Source organism: Asterias rubens, chromosome 8, assembly GCF_902459465.1.
Source record: "Asterias rubens chromosome 8, eAstRub1.3, whole genome shotgun sequence".
Taxonomy (NCBI): Eukaryota; Metazoa; Echinodermata; class Asteroidea; order Forcipulatida; family Asteriidae; genus Asterias; species Asterias rubens.
In genome coordinates this window covers 9,211,866-9,233,709 of record NC_047069.1, presented here as the reverse complement: position 1 = coordinate 9,233,709, position 21,844 = coordinate 9,211,866, and the positions used below count along the sequence as shown (strand labels likewise).

General features: G+C 38.9%; 1 protein-coding gene across 1 annotated transcript in view; it reads right to left on the bottom strand.

The window, feature by feature from the left end:
- Positions 1-21,844, bottom strand: part of LOC117293569 (hemicentin-1-like) — a 54,043-nt gene that overhangs the window by 7,056 nt on the left and 25,143 nt on the right. Inside the window, exons 15-38 of the mRNA XM_033775928.1 lie at positions 20,371-20,706; positions 19,820-20,143; positions 18,852-19,127; positions 18,348-18,490; positions 17,788-17,992; positions 16,611-16,889; positions 16,071-16,213; positions 13,868-14,060; positions 13,181-13,507; positions 12,593-12,919; positions 11,737-12,012; positions 11,155-11,297; positions 10,148-10,352; positions 9,261-9,572; positions 8,217-8,555; positions 7,259-7,567; positions 6,357-6,644; positions 4,536-4,811; positions 4,129-4,253; positions 3,504-3,636; positions 2,487-2,591; positions 1,994-2,104; positions 990-1,294; positions 69-191 (exon numbers count right to left, since the gene is read on the bottom strand). Of these exons, the coding sequence (XP_033631819.1) occupies positions 69-191; positions 990-1,294; positions 1,994-2,104; positions 2,487-2,591; positions 3,504-3,636; positions 4,129-4,253; positions 4,536-4,811; positions 6,357-6,644; positions 7,259-7,567; positions 8,217-8,555; positions 9,261-9,572; positions 10,148-10,352; positions 11,155-11,297; positions 11,737-12,012; positions 12,593-12,919; positions 13,181-13,507; positions 13,868-14,060; positions 16,071-16,213; positions 16,611-16,889; positions 17,788-17,992; positions 18,348-18,490; positions 18,852-19,127; positions 19,820-20,143; positions 20,371-20,706 (5,603 nt within the window). The remainder of the gene's footprint in view (positions 1-68; positions 192-989; positions 1,295-1,993; positions 2,105-2,486; positions 2,592-3,503; positions 3,637-4,128; positions 4,254-4,535; positions 4,812-6,356; positions 6,645-7,258; positions 7,568-8,216; positions 8,556-9,260; positions 9,573-10,147; positions 10,353-11,154; positions 11,298-11,736; positions 12,013-12,592; positions 12,920-13,180; positions 13,508-13,867; positions 14,061-16,070; positions 16,214-16,610; positions 16,890-17,787; positions 17,993-18,347; positions 18,491-18,851; positions 19,128-19,819; positions 20,144-20,370; positions 20,707-21,844) is intronic.

The window sequence follows — 21,844 nt, the reverse complement described above, 5'->3', positions numbered from 1 at the left end:
TTTTTTGCTACATTTGGATTATTTGTAGTCGGATTTTCATTGATGAAGTGATTTCTTTAATGACTCACCCCTCCTCGTGTCACATAATCAGGATCGTGATAGATGTCCCGTGATAAGCCGAAATCGCAGATCTTCACGATGTTATCCTCTGTTAGTAGGACGTTGCGAGCAGCCAGGTCTCTGTGAATACACTGCACAGGAAATGAAAGGAAAGTCGATTGTTCAACATGTGGCCATGAGATTGCCTTGTTGTTTACTAACTATGTGATTATCTCATGATCTCTACTCGAGAGTTCAAGGTTCTCAGAGCCTAGTCACATGAGGTAATTTTTATAGGCAACTTGGAGGCAACCAACTGCACTGCAGCCATAGGAAACACATTGGTAGTTCCACAGATTTACCGAACATACAACCGTATAATTGCAAAAACAAGTTGTTTAATTAATGGTCAAACCGCATAAACTTATGGGTTTTCTATGGCCTTTCCTTTAAAAAAGAAAAAGGAGCAAATCAGGTAATCAGCTGAAAAGTATCATGCCTGATTTACTGTCAGTGTCTTCCTCCTGACCAACTTATCCAATGTCCTCATCATAAAAGTCTCGGTTGCGCTATTATATTTTGAAACTTTGCATGGTGGGAGTACAATCAGGTGAGAGGTAATTTGCGGGGACGAAATGTATAAATTTAGTGATGGCTCTGAGAAGAACTGGTGGATTGGCAACTCAATATTTTGTAAGAATGTTTTGACCGTCTTCAGTTGAAAATTTATTTGGAGAGTCAATGTTTTTGAAATGGGTTAAAAGTGAAAGATGGAAAAAGAAAACCCGAAAAAAGAGTTTTCACATCAAACATTTCTTTGACAATAATACAACTTCCTCTGAACTAAATTTTACACCAAAGTATATTAAATAAATTACTATTGTTTACAAAAACAAATTTTCATATCAATAAAACGTTGCCATGAAATTTTTGAATGAAAAAATACTGACCTTCTTGGATGCCAAGAACTCCATTCCTCTAGCAACCTGGAAGGCAAAACAAAGCAAGTCCTTGAGCGTCAGGGGTTCCTTCTTTTCACAGAATGTGAAGACGTCATCGTCTTCATCCTCCTCTACATCCAGGGAGAGCCCTGGGCTGTCTGGCTCTGCCGAGGCACCCCTACTGCTTGGTCCCGGAAGGAGCTGTGGGATAAGACGCTGAGGGGTCTTGGATTCAATCACGAAGGAGTCACGTCTGCTTCGCATGTAGTCTGAGAGGTTACCGTATGCGCAGAACTCAACAACGATCAGCAGATCTGGAGTTGATAATAATAATCGTAAAAAGTTGTATGTGACTTCTTGTATAGTGTTCAAATCCGTCTCACATGGTCACTCCTGGTTTTCAAAACACAGTCACTGGGTCATTTATTTAATTCCTTACAATGGCAATACATTGAAACACAATTTAAGATGAATCTTAGTGCTTTGTGAAGGGCCGATTTCATAAATTGCTAAAATTGATTTCAACTGTGAATCAAGCTAAATGTCACAGTATAAATCCCAACGGCAATACAATGAAAACACATCTTTGTGAAATCGAACCCTGGGCCCAATTTCATAGCGCTGCTTAAGCATACAATATTGCTTAACAATTTTCTGCTGAGCAGAAATGTGCAGGATACCAGTCACAAATTGTACACAGGGCGTGGTAGTTTTGTCTGGTAACCTTATTCTGGTAAGCAAAATTTTGCTGTGCTAAGTTTTTGTGCTTATAAGCAGCTCCATGAAATTGGACCCTGGGCCTAATTTCATTGAGCTGCTAAAGCAGAAAAAGTTGCTAAGCGCAACAAAATGTTGCTTACCAGAATATGGTTACCAGCCAAACTACCATGTCACTTGACAATTTGTGACTAGTATCCTGCTCATTTCTGCTCAGCAAAGAGTTGTTAAGCAATATTTTCTGCTTAAGCAGCTCTATGAAATTGGACCCCTGTCTATATGTCTTGATAGCTTACCCATCTTTGTGCAGGCACCCATCAGGTTAACCACGTTGAGGTGAGGGCCGATGTGGATTAACATCTTCAGCTCGGTCATCAGGGCTTTCCGCTCAAGATCAGTTGCATTTTCTGTCAAATGAAGGTATACTTTAGTTTAGTATGTAACTTTCAAGTTATGAGTGACTACTCCCCTTTGATATCCCTTCCTTTAAGGGTTGTTAAGGATTTCTTTGTGTTGGTTCTTTATTTTCTTCAATATTGTTGTCACACTGATACATTTTTTTGATAAATGGATTTATGTTGGTGCTACAATGAAAATGTTTTCAAGAAAAGTGCATAGTTTCAAAGTTTCTAAACTGCTCTATAAAATGTAAATTGCTCAAACAATGAACATGACCACTCGGTGTTGTTGGCTGCAGCAAAGTTCTCTAGTCTTCAGGACAAGATAGAAATGAAAAAGTCCATCTTCACGACAATTGAGTCCATAAATATTGTGTCTAACTATTCTAACCTTTTAGCATCTTAACGGCAACTGTCGTACAATTCTGAGTCTTGTCAATACCAAAGGCAGCTGCTTTGACCACTCTACCAAAGGCTCCCTGGCCGAGGATGGAACCTGGTAAAAAAAAAGTATTTTTATTATTAGCAAAAAATCCACTTTAAGCATCCTCTTCCTTATTGCAAAGAAAACATACTAAGGGCAAGACTATTTGTCCTAAAAAGCAGGAAATGATGGGGGAGGGGGTAATCAAGAATGTAAAATTAGGGAAAATGTGTTTATGTTTCTACAGTAGAATCAAAGGAAGACTTACAAAGAAGCAAATCATTAAAAGTATAATCCAAAATGTTTTTACAGTAAGCAAAACGTTTACTTCTAAGAACCTCTTCCCTTAAGAAAAAATATGGCAAGGCTGTTTGTACAAATTTGTTAACCTGGAATGATGGAGGAGGAGGTAAGAGTGTACAGCATTGAAAAGTTTGTAGGCCTACAATTATTTATGTTTCTACAGTAGAATGAAAGGAGGAATTATGACAAACAATAAACTGAAAAATCAAGTAATTACCCCCATTGTTACATTCAACTTTGGAAAATAAGGCAACCAGCTAAAATACCATGTTACAAGACCATCTGTGACTGGTATCCTGCTCGTTTTTGTTTGGCACAAAATGTTTATTGCAGTGAAAGTCTTGTATTAAATTTCTACCCAAGTCAGCAGTTGACCCCATTCCTGAACAGGACTTATGAAGGCATCACTAGATATGGGATTTGAGGCATTGCATGGTGAGGTATCAATATATATTTGGTTTGCGGTAACACCATGTGTGTATCTACTCGCCAGGTAGAGTTTGTTCTTTAGAGAACTGCCTTGCTTTATATTCTACTACCGCGGAGTAGATTTTCGGAATTCGGGGAACTTCTCAATTCTAAAAATAACTGTCCTGCTTTTTAACTACTACCTAGGTCTTTATGAATCTGTCATTAAAGGCAAAACAAGAAGTATAGAGTTGCTGTTCAGTGTGTACTCACCTAGTTTCAGCCTCTCTCTAGGGAACTCCCACTTTGGATCATATGGTAGGTGGTCACAGATATCTTCAAGATCAGCAACTTGACCCAGTGATATTGGCAGTAACATGTCATCACCTCCAGCAATGTACTTTTGCTAAAATGCACAGGGGGGAAAAATATAATGAAACATGTATAACATATGAACTAACAGCCTTTGTGCTCAGCTTTGAGTGCACTTTTGTGTGTTGTAAGTTTGGTTGAAAGTGGTCATCGGCAAAAAGACGGGTGTATAAAGGCCAAATAAAAAACAACACGTTTAGCGTCCTGCTTTCTAAAGAAAAACTCCCCCAAAAATGGTCGCCCGACACATTCTTAAAGACAACCGGTTGGGCTATTTTTGTCAAATTTTTTTTTCTTCATCTGAGCTTGTTAGAATGTATCTTTTTTTTTTCCTTTTTTTTTACGAAAAAGGGGAAACAAAATTTAATTTGGCCTAAACAGTGCAGTCGACCAAAGTCACCATGGTAATGAAAGGGTAAATGAAGATCCTCACCAGACTTTTATGATAAGTTGTTAAAAAAAAAATCTCCAATTCAAAATCTCTCTCCCTTCTGATGAAATGTTAAAAATGTTGCCAATGCCTCACCTTTGTCCGTCTTATTCTTAGAACAACAAAGAGAACAGCCATGAGGACGACGAAACAACTAACGCCTATTACAACAATGTCACGCGGAGAGGTCCCACTAGTATACGGCAACTGCAGTGAAGTATCTGGGGACAAAAGAAGTAACATCGCTTTAAAGACTAACCAGTTCAGTGAAATTATTATCACAAACAAAACAAACCAACACCAAGTCACTTCAAATTTACGTGCCAGACGTATGGATGTATAACTGAGAGAGGTTTGTGGTAACACCATGTGAATATCTCTTTTGAGTAGTGTTGGTTCTGAAAACCACGGGTTCTTTTCAGAACCAACACTACTCAAAAGAGATCTTCACATACTGTTTCAGCAAACCTCCCTTAGTAAAAGTAACTTTCCTCAAAACTCACCTAACTCAAGGGTGATATTCCGGACCGCTGATCCCCTGTTGTTTTCAGCAAGACAGCTATATAACCCTTGGTCCTTCAGTGACACCCCAACAAACCTCAACTCATTCTCCTCATTGCTATACAGCTTACTGAGCACAGGCTGGATGACACCTTTGACGTTACGGGTCCACACCACGGAGGGTTTGGGGGTGCCTGTTGCTGAGCAAGAGAGGGTAACGTTGCTGCCTGGTACTGCCTTGATGGTAGAGGGAAGGTTCTTCTCAAATTTAGGTCTTTCTGTAAGGGGACGGGTGGGAGAGTAGTACAAAACAGTTTAGTTTCAGGTTTCATATGTGTTGAACCACAAAGCAGGGTTGTCCACAGTTTTTAAGGTAGAAGAGGGAAAAAGGTGGGGGGAACAAGAAGAAAAAAGTAGCTGGCAGCAAAGGACAGAGTAGCCGACAATTGCCGGCACTTCTGGACAACACTGCGAAGTGAACAAACAATGATAGGAATGGAGTAAAGGCTTTGACTTCAACAGTCAAGTTTCTTGATGAATGTGTTTCTGATGATCTAAATCAAGAGTGATTTGCTGTGATGTATGACACGCCTTCTCAATCAGTAGATACCATTATTTCAATCAGTTCCTTTTAAAATAATCTCAACAAAACTTTCTTCAACTAGTAGCAGACTCTACCTCTAGGTTTGATAGAACTGAAGACCAGCAATCCAGTTTCAAAACATTAGAATCTGCTCAAGAGAAAGAAAACCCTTTTGGCTGGTGGTATGACGGTATAGCAAAGTTGGATCAAAACATAGACTGAGAGCTGGGAGAATACACTGTTTATAGCCATAACATCCCATGGCAGGGACTGTGAGTGACATGCTTTATTTCACCTTGTTTTTAGTGTGACTCATTCTATTCTGAGGAAATGCTCCCATTAAAGGAAAAGTGCATCAGTGGGTTTCAAAAGAGTAAGTTATCCTCATCTTTAATCTTCAAAAAATAATACCATTAATGAAAATGATTTCAAGGAAAGCAATGATAAATGGAACATGTATTGGTACACGTATTGTCTGGAAAGTTTTTTGGGAAAGTTGTTTTTCTAAAACAAAGTTTTTGTTTAAAGAGATAGTTTCCACTATGACAGTTCGTGATTAATTAATTGATTGTCATTTAGGGATAGAGAATGCTCATTTAAGACACCTGTCTTGAACAATCTTGAAAAATATTGAATGAAAAATAATCACAGTTGTCCCCGGGTCTCAGACTTAATTTAGCCATGACATCAAATTAGACCTGGCCCTCATTTCACAAAAACAAATTAATTGAGAGAATCCTCAGCCCTAAGTATCCATGAATCACATTCTGACATTGATGAAATGTCAACGCACTCCTGTTGAACAGTTTCAAATTTTCATTCATGCTTATTTCACTTAGTGGGGTGATAAATGGCTCCCCTGTTAAGAAATCAGTTAGACTTGCTTGTCAGACAGCAGTACTCTTTCCTTTAAGATATAAATCACAAGACTTAACGAGTTTCTATAAAGGGGTGAACAAGTTCTGTGGTTTTAAGAGGTATGGGCCCTTTGGTTTTATTCAAAAACAGAAAAAGTGTGTAATTTTTTTATTAAGAAACCAATCATAACATCATACTTCAGTAAACCAATTAGGCCGTATAACAATATATTTCATTTGACTGTAGACATTTGCATTGATGAAGAGAACTTGCAGAGTTGCTAGAACTATTTGTCCTCAGACAAAATTGCCTTGAAATGACCTCTTTCTCCTAGCTTAAAAAACATTTGACATGACGACACATAGACCATAAGTCAACCTACCTTGGACCACTATCTCCACTGTGCTGTTTTGACTCCCGGAAGGGTTTGTAGCGATGCAAATATACGACCCACTATCGCTGATTATGATACGCCTTCTCTCAAGCCGCAAGACTCGCCCATGAGACGTCTCTTCTAGATGGATATCGGCCGTTAGGTTCCTGCCGTCTTTGATCCAGCTGAGGGTGGGTAGAGGGGTACCGGTGGCTTTACACCTCAGGGAGATCTTGTCGATGTCCTTGTCAAGTTCCAGGGTTCTGGGGGATGTGCGGACCTCAGGCGCTATGTGCTCTGTTGAGTAATTTAGAACATAGGTTCAACAAAATAGTCTGTCAGTTTTTTGAATGGGTAGTAATATATAAAATGCACCAAATAAAGGTAGACAACTTTTTGAGTGGGCTCAAATCTGGATAAATTAAATTACAAAATTTGTGAAGAAGCTACTGATGCAATAACAATTGGAGCCATATGAAAACAACAACCATTCCACATTCTGTTGTGCTTTTATTTGGATTACCTGTGCATTCACAAATTGCAAACATTTTCATAGGTGTTGTTTACTAGGCATTCGTTGCTTACACAGCTAGTCCTAAAGTAAAGAATGACAATCAAAACTGCCAAATTTGGCGGTAAAAAGAACCATGAAATCGAGCCCAGGTTATTTGCTTTAATTGTCTAATTTCTTGGCTGTACTAAGACACTAAGAAAAGAAATGTTTGCCACTAAACCAGCCACCCAGTTAAAAAAAACACCTAAATATTGCAAACATTGAAATAAGAATAAAATATATCAGTTTGTTCTTTGAGAAGCGAGCAAGAATATTTAAAAATACACTGATTATTGCAAATATTGAAATAAGAATAAGTGTGAGTTTGTTCTTTGAGAAGTGTGTAATAATGACTTACCCTGGACCTCCACATACACCGCTTCCATCCTCTTCACCTCTCCTCTCCGTTCCTGTGCATAGCACTGATAGTACCCAGTATCACTCCCAGTAACGTTACTCAACGTCAGCACAGACTGCTTAGAGAAACCCTCCGGCTTGGTCTCGATGTGCCAGTTGTCTTGCTGTTGCCGAGTCTGATTGTGTGGACCAACAAACTGCCACTGGATCCCCTTGAAGACGTAGGTGCTTGCCTTACAGCGGAGGGTCACAAGACTACCCTGGAATGGAGTGGGTTTGTCAGCTACAACTGAGAATCCCATGGGTATATCTGAGGGTAAAAACAATACAAAAATGACAAGATCAATTCCACTTAAATATAACTGCAAAGTAAAAGACAATGCTATAATGAGATGAACTGAGTTTTCTAAGGATGGTCCACTTCTACTTTGTTTTTTGGGATGTCCTGGCCGAGCGGTCAAGTGCACTGGACCCAAGTCTGGTGTTTCTGATCAGCAGAGTGTGGGTTCAAGTCCTGGTCATGACCCTTAATCCTTAAGTCCTAAAGTACAAGACACTCAACCAATATTGCTTCATACTTCAGATGGGATGTAAAAGCCATAGGTCCTGTGTGTAGTGTAATGTGCGTGAAAAAGTCCAGTAGACTTTTGTTTTCTGGTATATTGTGCCACAGCATCTTGTGAACCATTACATGGTGCTAATTAAATAATTTGTTTTTTTATATTGCACACATAGCTTTGCAAACCCTGAGACAAAGTAATGAGCAATTTAAGATTCCCTTGGGTGTGATCAAGTTTTATATAAGAATTACATGTCGTTATTAAATAAAAAAACTTAATAATACTTTTCACAAAAATGTCTAAGTTTCAGAACCGTTTTCTGAAGTTCCAAGCTCTAAAGACTTTGAGAAAATTATCAAACATTCCCTGAATAAATGGTCCTGGGTTTGAAAGACTCACCAGTAACTCTGAAGTGAATGTCTTTACAGTTGTTATCAGGTGAGGGAAATTTAGGAGACTCAGCACAGCAGCGATAGATCCTTGGGTACGAGGCAGCCACTTGAAGCAATGCCTGTTGGCCCGGCACTTGGTCGCTCTCCACCGGGGTCCAGCGACTGTTCTTCTTGTTGCTGTTGCAGACGTTGGAGATGTTGGGACACACCATGAACTTCCAGTGTACTGTCGGCATGGGTCGTCCAGTGGCGCTGCAGTTGAAGTGGTACATTGTATCCAGCGTGTAGAGGGGAGGATCAGTGTTTGTCGTTAGCGGCCAGGAAGTGATGCTCACCTCTGGTTTGACTGAGGAGTAAGAAGTTTTAAAAGAGGGAAAGTTTAATGTTGTACTAAGGAGCCAAAGCAATCATGGTTAGCAGAGCCATGATATTGGGCCCAGGCCTGTGTGAGTTTTGCACACTGAGGAGTAAGAATTGTTTGAGATGAGGGGAATGTTTGATCATCACAGACTCTGGTTTGTAGCAAGGTTTTGTTGGACTATACTGAGGTGCAAGTTAGCAAAAGCAACCTTGCCCTGTGGATGAATATTCACATGAGGTAAGTTTTTGCACAGAATCTTTTATATTAACGCAGGCTTGATCCTTGCCTTGGTACCATTTTGAAATGTTCCAGTAAAACTTTTCAATTTTCCCACATAGAGGCACCTGTTCTGTTAATAAGGTAAAACTGCTTTGCCCTAACAAGAACCAAGTACCAAGGACCAATTTCATGGCTCTGCTTCTGGTATACCGTTGAATTATGCACTTATACTGCCCAAATCTGCTTTAGGGAACCATATAAGCACCGTTAGCGGGGAATTCCCTGGTAAGCAGAGCCATGATATTGGGCCCAGGCCTGTATACTTTGCAAACGGCGCATGATGCTACGTATCCAAAGCCCACTCAGAATAAATACAAAATTAACTAAATATTTGGTTCGTTATTCACGCAAATCATTTGATCCTATTATTTGTTCAAATAGTACAAATCAACAGTTCAACTTTCATCTTACCATTTACTACCACGACTACATTCTCTGTAACAGTAACGTCCTTGTTGCTAGCTACTAATGTGTAGTTGCCTGCGTGCGCATCCGTCACCTCGAAGAAGCGCACCAGGGCAATGTCGTCCCTGAACCTCGTCTTGTAGTCGTTGGGGATATTACTCTCTGAGAGGTTCTTGCCGTCCTTCAGCCAGTTGAGCTTTGGCCTGGGGTAGCCCTCAAAGTAGTAGGAGATACGGAAGCCGTAGTTGTCACGTACAACCTCCATCGGGTCTTCGCTGGATTGACTTCGGATAGCTTTGATTCGGATGTAACCATGCTCTTTGTGTAGGAGAGGAAAACACACAAGTTTGTTCTGGTTTCTTAATTGTCATCAACACAATAACAGTTGCAAGTAGGTCTTGAATATACACAAAGTGAAATTTAAGTTAAGAAAAGGTTATGATGTATGTGATTAGTATTTGTTTGAATTGATCATGTCTATTAGACTCAAGCTCTGGTGTTTCTGATCAGCAGAGTGTGGTTTTCGAGTCCCGGTCGAAGCACTTGTTACTTTACTTGTGTCCTTGTTACTTTACCATATTGTTTTGTAGTTTGGATGGAAAATTAAGCTGTAGGTCTTGTGTACTAGGATGGTACATGTAGTGCACGTAAAAGAACCCGCAACACTCATGGAATAGTAGGGATTAACCCTGTTTTTTCCTGGATCACAGAGCAAGCAGGCCTCGGAGTGAGGTATTCTTAGTTTCATCATCAGATATATAAAATAATAATAATAATAATTCATGAAAACTTCCTGTCAATTTTCTCTATCTTGTCAATTTTTTTATCTTTCAGCAAAACGCTGGACCTTACCCCTATGGTTTCACAAAGTGAGGAGAATTCAGTGGGCTTACCTAGGACAGTTACATTCAGTGAGACGGATTTCTTTCCCTTGTAGTTTTGCGCAGTGCATGTATACTCTCCATCATCATACTTTGTGGCATTCTTCACATGAAGCACGCTGGTGAAGCGACGGAATGATCTGCTTTGACCCTTGTGGAGTTGGGTCTCTTCTGAGGAGGTTTGCTGTATCTCATAGCTGGTCTCAGATTGGTTTCTCTGAAGAGAGTCAAATAAGGATAATACAAAACAGGTACAAGATGAGGAGGGAATACATTTCAAGGCAGGGTATGCTTTTGGTACTTGAATATTTTATTGTATTGTATTGTCCTCACTTGGGGTATCCCAACATATGTATGAAATAACAAACCCTTATAAAATTGGGCTCAATTGATCATCGAATTTGAAAGGAAATTATTGCAAGAAATAGCACCATTGTTGAAAAGCCTCATATGACTGAAGCCTTTCTCAGATTCAAATAAGGTTTTATAATCACAACAGCTCACCATTGCTCTTTACCAAGTAAGATTTCATGATCCATAATATTTTAATAATAATAATAATAATAATAATAATAATAATAATAATAATAATAATAATAATAATAATAATAATAATAATAATAATAATAATAATAATAATAATAATAATAATAATAATAATAATAATAATAATAATAATAATAATAATAATAATAATAATAATAATAATAATAATAATAATAATAATAATAATAATAATAATAATAATAATAATAATAATAATAATAATAATTAGAATAATACAACAAATTTATATGGCGGATAATGTAAGAGCTTCTATGCGCAACATAAATGATAAAACAATGAGGGGGGGAAAGAAGAACACCAACAGTCTACTCTCCCTTTAGAGTAGATAAAAAAAACCTTTGATGATCACTATTGGCTTACTCAACTGGCAAAGAATTGTTTGACTGTGTAGTTTATTATCAACAACAATAATAGTTTGGGAAAATATTCTCAGAGGGAAACAAACGTCTTACCCCCTGGCCGGGATAGGACCATGTTTCTGTCATGGAGGTGCTGAGCGGTGCCTCTGCGACACATGTCACTTGGAAACCCTCACGCCCTTGTAGAACTTGCTGTTTATCTGCAAAAACCTGTGGACTTGGCATGTAGGATATTGCTGCCAAACAGATATTGCAATCATTAAGTGCATTGAAATTTCTGAAGGTTTTTGAAAAAACATTTTTAATTGTAATTCTTCTTATAAAAATGTCCTTCAACAATTTTGTTTTAGCCTTGGAAAAAGACTCTGCTAGGATCAGATGAAAGGCCACTTTTTTTCCTCTTCCTAAATTTAACACAATTATCACTCTCACCAAAATGCCCTCGAAAAATTTGTTTTGTCTCTTGGACAAAGGTACATGAAAATAAATATACTCTTGAATATATTGAAAATATTTCTCAAACATGAACTTATAACATCTCAAAAGCATCAAATGCAATCCATATGTTTTTAGTGGCACTTTTTTTGGAATTGTTACAATTTGTTGGCGTTCTCTAAATTCCACGTTCTTTGCCTTAACAAAGAAAATCTATTTAGATCCCCTCCAAGGTCTTACCTTCAAAAAATGTGATGAATATCTGTTTGGTGTAATTAACACCAGAGTAAGCAGTGCAAGCCAGGATGCCTTGCCATTGGCTGGACTGGACTCTGAAGCCAACCTTAGGGTCATAAACTGCTCCAACCTCCTCCCCAACATTCCTGCTGTCTTTCTCGAGCATGACGTGAGCCGTGGGGTCACTGACCTGACAGGGGACAATAAACGGCTCACCCTCAAAGATGTTGAGAGCGGGTTGGATGTCAGGTTTACGAAACAGGAAAAGTTTGCTTGGATCTGTTGAGGGGATAAAAGGAAAGTGGTAGGAAGACAAAACTATTTAGTTAACTTAACAGAGATAACACATTATTGCAATCTTGCCACCGTCCTGGTACCATCCTGGTACCGTCTTGGTACCATCTTTGTATTGCATTGGTATGGTCTTGGCACCGTCTTGGTACCGTCTTGGTACCGTCTTGGTACCGTCTTGGTACCGTCTTGGTACCGTCTTGGTACCGTCTTGGTACCATCTTGGTACCATCTTGGCGCCGTCTTGGTACCCTCTTGCCATCGTCTTGGTACCATCTTGGCACCCTCATGGCGCCGTCTTGGCATCGTCTTGGTACCGTCTTGGTACTGTCTTGGCACCGTCTTGGTACTATGTTGTACACATACATTGTACTTTTATTTAAAGTGTGTGTGTGTGTGTGCATTAAAGATGCAAACACATCACATATTTTGAGAATAATTACAGTATAAAATGTGTTGCCACAATAAGTTGTTATTTACCACCAGTTATCTTTGTTAGGTGGCACAAGCATGGTGCTTCTTGTTACTTGAGCACAAAGAAAGAGTAATCTGTGTACAAAAAACTCACCGTTGCTACGTACAAATATGTAGACCTCGGCAGATGTGTCATTGCTGATGTTATCTAAGAACCGGCTGTAGACGCACTGATACGCATTGGTGTCCATCGACATCATCTTCTCAATTCTCAAGATGCTTTGATGACGGAGGGCAGGGGGGCAGGTTGGACACGCCGTGGAGGTAGAGGTAATCTTTTCAGTCTCGAGGGACGAAGGGTACAGCCATTCCAGAGTGTAGGCTCCAGTGCAGGTAAGCGTGACAGTGGAGTTCTCAGTGGTTATCAGGTCAGGCGTGTCTATGTGGATGATGGGTGCTCCCACTTTGTGAAGGTGAGTGTCTGAACAAATAATTCAAATAACCATCAAGAAATTGTTTGTCAACAAACACTAAGGAAGTCTCAGGCGTATCCAAAACAAGCTCAACGAAGCATACATATTTGTGTATGAAAAACCTCCTTTTTAAATTTGATTTATATTCTTGAAAATAAAAAAACCCTGTAGCAAGTCGTTGTAATTACAATTTCATTTTTCAAATACAAATAAGTGTGTTAAAGTTAACATTGAAATCAAACTAAACTTTAGATGAGGATGCAACTAACCATTGCTGGTGATGATCACGGTGACCTGTTTGGCCGTTCCACTATTAATATGCTTCATGTACCGACTGTACACGCACTGATAGTTCCCAGAGTCGCTGTATCCAACATTCTCAACACGCAGAACACTCGTATGTTGAGAGTGAGTCTGGCAGGTCGGGCAAGCCCTGGAGGAGAGGAGCACATGGGCCTGAATACTCTGAGGGTAATTCCACTCCAGGGTGTAGGCACCAGAGCAGGTAAGCTCCAGGGTGTCTCCATCGATGATGGTCAGATGGGACGGGGAACCTTGGAAGCGGGGAGGACCCCTCTCTCGAAGCTCATCTCCAGCTGCAGTCAAAAACACAAAAAGAGGATGTCAATTGAATCGTAGTTTTTGTCTTCTCGGTATCCACAATCTCATGAGCACATTGTCCAATCACAACTACGTATGCTTGCTGGGGGTTATGAACAAAAAGCTTAGTTGACGAATGTGGCTTGTATACACACAACAAAGCTTGGTTGTTTATAATTTAGAGTCTGAGCATATAATTGCCCAACATTCTGTCAAGAATCCGACAAGTTAAAATGAGGGTGGCATAGCTTTAGCCATAGTGGCTTCTGGGCATCTCCTTAGAAACACCATGTTTCTTCAGTAAATTTACACAATATTTTGATACCAGGGGAAACTTGTTTAAAAGCAGATCTTACGTATTGCATTGATGTGAATCTCTGTTGAAACACTCTCCAGGTTTTTCTTTGCCATACATACGTACAACCCGCTGTCGTACTCTGTAGAATTGGCAACGAAGAGGTGACTGACAAACTTCTGGTAGATCCTGGAGGGTTCAGTGATGTGACGTGACGTTCTCTCCTCTCGATAGTTGGATTCAGAGTCTGCAATCTGAAATGCAAAGAGAAAGGGAATGTTCAGATAACTCTTTTCAGGTACATTAATTATGTTTGCCCCATACATCGAGATGTGTTCTTAGACATTGAATCTCGGTACTTTCCTAGAATTCTCTGACAAATTCCACCTGCATATTACTCAGATGGGATTCGAACCAACAACCTTCGCCTTGCAAGTGCGGAAATTTATCACTAAACCAACAAGCTTGCGCAGTAGCTAGAGGCAGTTCGAATCCTATTTATATCAATGAATAAACTTACAATATTATGCGTTTTAGGTTTTTCTGAAAAAACATCACCAAACTAATTAAAATGAGACCTTTATTAAAGTAAACATGAACATTGTGTGTTCTCAAATTATGTCATGAGAAGAAAAACCTGATGCAATTGGAAAAGGTGGCTAAAAAGTCTTTTGTTCATCATTTTGTTGAGTTTGCTTTAAGAATCATTACCTTTTTTTATAAAGTATAAAGAACTTGTAACACCACTCAAAGAATATTGTTGTTGTGATGAATGGACCACTTATTCTGTCGACCAACATGTATTTAAAAACTGCCTAGTCAACATCAATTGATATCGTGAACTTTTTCCCCCCAAATGTCTATTTGCAGACTCCAAAGAGAAAACTAAATGATGGACATGGGGAAACTGAATTCCCAGGTTACACAAAGCTCAATTTCACTTCATTTCCCATTATTTCCTTCCTCTTAACCTTGAACACAATTCTATATATGAATCATTTTGTGAACTTTGGCTGCAATTGTTTTAAAGAAAGGGTATGGGATGGATGGATACAGAGCTGCCAAAAGCTGCATCTTGCGAGAAGGGAGATTTTGCACAACAATCCGGAAAATATTTAGAATTACATTCATTATAATAAGGAAAATATTTCCATGATCAGGGAGACTTTCAAATTTATTCATCAGAACATAGTTTATTTTCAGGAACCTTTCTGCAGAATCAAGGAGATTTGGCAGCCCTATTAATGACATAGAACAAGATATACATAGACTGTTAAACAGCTTAAATGCTTGGTATGGAAACACTTGCAATAGATTTTTGTGAGGACCTGTTACCGCTGTAACACTTCTTATAATCAGGTTTTAGGGGATAAAAAAATAGATAACTTTTTCTATAACCGTAATACTATGAAGTGAAATGTTTCTCAAAATGCATTGTACTATCCAAAGCTGCTTTAACTCGTACCACGTAAGTTTTTATTGGCAATAATTTTCAGTCTCATTATCAAATGTATACAGACCCTTTCAATTTTTCACAACTGCAGTGTACTTAACCTTTAAATAATAAAGTGCCTTCGTGGCAGACTCAAACTCCCTGACGGCTAACAGTTTTTGACATTGCACTTTACTCATTCAAAACATACAAAGTCAGTTATCAGCCATCAAAACAAACCCTCGTCTGAGAAATGGAACGTGTCTGTTTTCAATCTAACTCAAAACGTTACTCATACTTTTCCTGGGACAAGCTGATAAAACTAGAACAGAATTACCTGATTTATGCAGCAAGGGGATCAAGTTGGCAATGAAATATTACAGATTTGAATGACACTGTGAGCGCCTGTAAAAACATATAGCATGATCTAACAAACTGTCTTGAGAATGATTTGAAAACAGGAATTTATCCATCACATAAAACCTTTTGCATCTTCTCATCACTGGCTTTTTTAAAGGTACGCCGCAGTGCTGTTTTGTCAAACTTATTCCAAATCACATTGTGGACTTCCGGGCTCCCATGCCTAGAGCAAGCCAAACAACAACTTGGAGTACCTCCAAATGTACTTCACTAGGGACTTCTGTGTAGTTTAAAAAACGTTTTTGCAATTTTGTTGTTGGCAGGCCTCTCAACAACCAACGAAAACGACCCCCTGTCGCAGACTAATCAATCAGCATGTACAATGTCAGAATTGTTTTGTTTATTCCAAACCCTGTCACTCCAGGACAGAGAGAGAGGAGGAGAGAGGGGTTAATCTTTTGGAACAACTTACCCCCTTTCCTGGATAGTCCCATATGAGATCTAGACTGCTTCTTGATGGCATATCTACCTCACACGTCACCTCAAACCCTTCCCAGCCCTGGATCACCTCAGTTTTGCTGGCTTGTATCTTCGGTTTGGCAAGCGGACTGTTGACTGTGGTTGAAACAAATTGTTGCAAATTTTTTTTTTTATTTCAAATGAGTTTTTCAGCTTGTAAACTTTTGGCTTTTCCATAGTGTCCGCAGATTGGCTTTGGAGTGAACATCCGGACCAACATTAAAAATATATTTTACGATATGTGTGTCTACTGGCCAGGTACATTTTTCTCTTTAGGGCACCATCTTGCTATTTATATTCTACTACCATTGAGTAGATTTTCGGATTTCGGGAGACTTTCCATTTCTGAAAAGAACTGTCCTGCTTTTAAACTACTACCTGGTCGGAAAGTAGAAAGTCTTCATAACATCAATAAATCACAAATTTTCATATTTTTGTTTTACTTAAAAAAACAAATACCAAAATCCTGCCAAGCGTGTTCTGGACTTTTTACCTTCATAATACACTGTGAATATTTGCTGTTGCTGAATGTTTCTAAGTTGTCCCTCGCAGCGTACGAGTCCATCAAACAGCTCCTGATTGGCTGTCACATTGAAGCCCACCTTAGGGTCATAGATGACCGTGTGGTTATCTTGGACGACCACAGACTCATAGCCAATGACCAGGGACACTTGGACATTGAGGTTGGCGGTGCGGCAGGGAATAACAAAGGGTGAGAGGTCGTCTGCCTTGACAATGCGCTCGCTAGACGGTAGGAATAACATCCCTGGATCTAGAGGAAAAATGAATCAGAATCAGGATTACACATCGACGTAAACATCTCAGCTCTGTTTTTTTAAAATCTTGTCTCTTCTAACCCAGGGAGGACTGGATTTCTAAAAGCGATAAAGCTTGGTTCATACTTCCTAGGAATGCGAAGCGAATTTTGACCTCAAAAGTTTGCAACGAATAATTTGCATTACTTGAAATGTGCTCGACTCCTGTGGAACATTCGCAGAAAAAACATGGCTTTAACCTCAAGAAGGATGAACTGGGCTTATATAAGACTCCTCTTCCAAAAATAAGTATTTATGATTTTTTTTTTTTTTACAAAACATTTTACTTGGCAATTATGATTGATACATGGCTAGCACATCTGTGGATGAATCTTAGAGCTTTTTCAAATAAAAAATTCTGAGTTCAGTCCCAGAATTCGATCTGCATTGCAGGCCTGCTGACCTTACAATGTTTATTTGTAGCTGAAGAGTTTTCAAATGTGTGAGTTCATATCCACCATCCAGGATAAAATTCGAATGGACTAGTAAACAATAATGTGTGTGTATTTTGTAAACAAAATTTCCATCTAGGTTTACACAATATTGGAGCGGGCTGGAAAATGCTAGGGTTGTCTCCATTAAATACAGGCATGCAATTGGGATTTTACGAAAACCTCACAAACTCCAAAACACACAAGAATTTGTACAGTGTTTTACAAAAGTAAAAATCAAGGAAGTTAGCAGATCCGAGGAAACGTTGCATGCCTGACACAAGTGTTACAAAAAGCTCTTTCTGTTAATCCTGAATTCGGAAAGACCGTTAACAAAAAAAAACTACACTAATTTATGGAAGTATTTGGTAAGCCATAATGAGGACAATTTGAAAAGCAACTCAGTTTACCGTCCATTTCTTACCTAGAACTGTAACATTGAGTGAGACAGACTTTTTTCCCTTGTAGTTTTGAGCTGTGCATGTATATTCTCCATCGTCATGCAGGGTGGCGTTCTTCACGTGCAGCACGCTGGTGAAGCGATGGATGGTTCTGCTCTGTCCTTCGTAAGATTCCTCAACTTCTTCAGTGGCTGTTTTAACGCTGTAGTTAGAACTGGATGGGTTGCTCTGAAAATGGGTGAACAAGTCAAATTAATTTTAAGAAGCAAAGCAATATTGCAGAGGAAGTTTAGTGTGCTAACTATTATTTATTCGTCGGTCAATTCGTTAAATCAAAGGGTCATTCAATGAAAATTGCAGATATATACATTTAAAAAAAATAAATAAAAACTAACAAATAAATATTTTACTTAGAAACTTCAGCCAAACATCTTTGAAGACCACTCTTGATAAAAAAAAAACATAATCTGCAAAAGCAACTTAATCAAACCCATACAATTTGCAATATGACCTTATATTTCTGAGCAGACGAATTGCTTCTCAAGTTTGACATTTCTGAGATGATCAATGCAAAGAGCCTCACCCTTTTGCCTGGGTAGGACCAGGTTGTTGTCACAGAGCTCCCGAGTGGCAAGTCTACTGTACATGTCACCCTGAAACCCTCTTGGCCTCGAAGAACTTGTTGTTTGTTGGCAACTACATGGGGATTTGGATTGCTTGATTTAGCTGCAATGGTAACAATTGAATTGGTTTAAATAACTTATAAAAACAAAGATTCAAACAAAAAAATTCAAGATATTCAATCGCTACTTTTACAAATTATTTGAATATTCCGCTCTAAATGTCTTTTCCCCAAGTCTGTTGTAGACATTTTAAACATACCAGCCAGCGATTTTGACAATATACAAACTATAGAAACACTATCTTCCTTTTCCCATTCAACCAGATGTGGGGAGGCAGGTCTACAGACTACAGTAATTACTTTGCTTTTGTTTCTCCTAGCCCATCTGAAAGTACTTTTGTATTGTCTTGTATCGTTAAAATAGCTGAATAAATAATAATATTAATAATAATAACCTCAACTTACCTTCATAAAAAAGGAGGAATATCTGCTCGGTGTGACTGTCACCAGAGTAAGCAGAGCATGATACTAGTCCATGGTACTCGTTGGGCTGGAGTTTAAAGCCCACCTTAGGGTCAAACACTGCCCCCAGTTGTTCCCCTACATCTACCTCACCTTGGAGGAGTCTAACAGGAACCTCTAGATCGCTGACTGGACACGGGACGACAAACGGCTCATTCTCCAGGACGTGGAGGGAAGTGAACATATCAGGTGACTCAGTAAAGAATAGCTTTGAAGGATCTGTGTTTACATCAAATCAAAATAACATTTCAAATTGTTCACTTTGGGTTTATTTTTTCTTTTAAAAGTAGTCAGGGAAAAAGTTAAACTTCAAAATGCCTGAAATAGTTAAGTTTAAGCAACTCAATTTTACTTAGTTCAAATGCATCCTCAGGAAAGCAGATTTGAAAGTATGGTACACACAATAGCAAAATGAAAAAGTTTTGCATAAACTTGTTATGTTAACAACTCCTAGCACCCCATTAGAAAATCTTAAAGTCTATGAGAACTTTAAAAATTGGCACCAAAGCCTCTGTGTATATTCAAAACCTGGGGGATTTCACCAAGAGTTAAGACTAGACTTATCTTGAGTTAGGAAGAGTTACTCATCCTAACTTAGGACTAGCATTTATCTGTTAAAATCTCCTAGGACTAGTCCTAACTCTTTGTGAAATCGACCCCTGGTCAATCTTTTTGCAAAAGTTACCTTGTCATACCATGCTTCCAACCCCATAAAAACTACATACAGTTTTAGCCTATACTCTGCCAACTTGTCAGGTCATCGCATCACATCATATCCCCTTACATCTACATGTGTCAAAGTGAGCATATTGTTATCAGTTTCTATACAAGAAGAATGCGTCTTGTCATACAGGCAGGCAGAGAGGAAGCGCTATCTAACTAAAATTACTATCTATACATAACAAACTCACCGTTGCTCCGTACGAAGATATAGACCTCGGCGGATGTACCGTTGTTCGCATTACCCAAGAAGCGGCTGTAGACGCACTGATAAGCGTTGGTGTCAAATGACATCATGTCCTCGATCCTCAAGATACTCTGATGACGCAGATCAGGGGGGCAGGTTGGACAAGCTGTGGAGGTAGAGGTAATCTTGTGGGCTGTAGAGGAAGGATAGTTCCATTCTAAGGTGTAGGCTCCGGTGCAGTTCAGCTCAACTGTTGAGTTCTCAGTGACTGTAAGATCGGGGGTTTCAATGTGGATGATGGGGGCTCCTACATGATGAAGGTTGGTATCTACAAGCAAAGTTGGAGAAATATTTTAATTTCAAGTTATTTTGTTTATATTTCTTCACATTCAGCAACTTGGAAAGAATCTACACCTAAAACGATATTGTAACATCACTTTAAAAACAAAACAAAATCATCATGAATGTTTGTTTAAAACCAGCCGAATGATATCCATCTCTTTTGTTGCCAACTGTAGAACAGCAGGCGTTAACTTTTACTGAATATTAACTCACCATTACTGGTTACAATCACAGCAACTTGTGTGGCTGTTTCGCCGTTAGTATGCTTCAAATACCGACTGTACATGCACTGATAGTTCCCAGAGTCGCTGTATCCAACATTCTCAACACGAAGAACACTCGTATGTTGAGAGTGAGTCGGGCAGGTCGGGCAAGCCCTGGAAGAGAGGAGCACATGAGCCTGGATACTTTGAGGGTAATTCCACTCCAAGGTGTAGGCACCAGAGCAGGTAAGCTCCAGGGTGTCTCCATCGACAATGGCCATATGGGACGGGGTACCCTGGAAGCGAGGAGGACCCATGATGTTGAGCTGATCTTGAGCGTTGCCGACTGTGATCAGACCAAGAGATGAAGAATAACATTTTACAAAAAAGATCAATCAATAGCAGTCAAAAGGAATATTCTTCATAATCTTATTAAGCAAGTGTGAATCAATGATCTTCTTATCATCATCAAACACTGAGGTAAAATTGCTCTTCAGCCTACTCAAAATGAACAAGTAACAATGGTCAATATTTGAGAAAGTTCCTCTGAAACCATTCTTTGAAAAAATTTAATAATTAAAACAAATAATCAACAAAATTTGTATAGCACATATCACTGCTAAGTGTCTATGCGCTGGAAAGGAATATAGAAAACAACAGGAAAAGAAATATCAACAGAACAACAAATGGAAAAGTAAAACTGGAAAACCGGCATGGTTGGAGCACAGCCTACAAGGAGTTTGACAGTGGAAGCAACCTGTTATAAGAGTTGTGTAGAAAGGAACCAGTGGAGTAACTGGATGTTTTGATCATGCTCCGACTGTCTTCATGAGGGGAAAAAAGGGACCATGATGCTGTAAGTTCATATAATGTAATTAATTTGAAGATCCACTCAAGGAAATGTAAAGGCAGGATCCCAGTGGAAGTGTGCGCTGACTGAACTGTGTCAGTCGGGAACAAACATGAGGGGTAAAGAAGCAAAGAAGTCCCAAACCTAAGGGGTAGGTCGACGTGGGTGGTGCACTGTGATTATTAATGACCTTCCTCACAAGGATATAGGGAAATGATGTGCGGCTTGTTTTTTTTTTAAAGACAAGTATGTTTAGATTTGCATTGAGTCAAATCCCTTACATTATCAGCTTCAGCATATCACACAACACGTCCACAACAAAATGATGGATGCTTACCAGAGTAAGGTTACAAGCTGAAATACTATTTTAAACTACAAAATGTAACTGATATCCTGCTTAGTTTTAGCTAAGCAATCACATTCATTTTAAACAATATTTTCTACTGTGAATTAAGGGACAAGTATGTTTAGATTTCCATTGAGTCCTTCAAAGTAATGCAGAAATTGTTTACAACTTGATCACTCACCTTCTAAGCAAACACATTTTAAACAATGTTTTCTACTGCATGAATTAGGGACAAGTATGTTTAGATTTGCATTGAGTCCTTCAAAGTAATTCAAGAATTGTTTACAA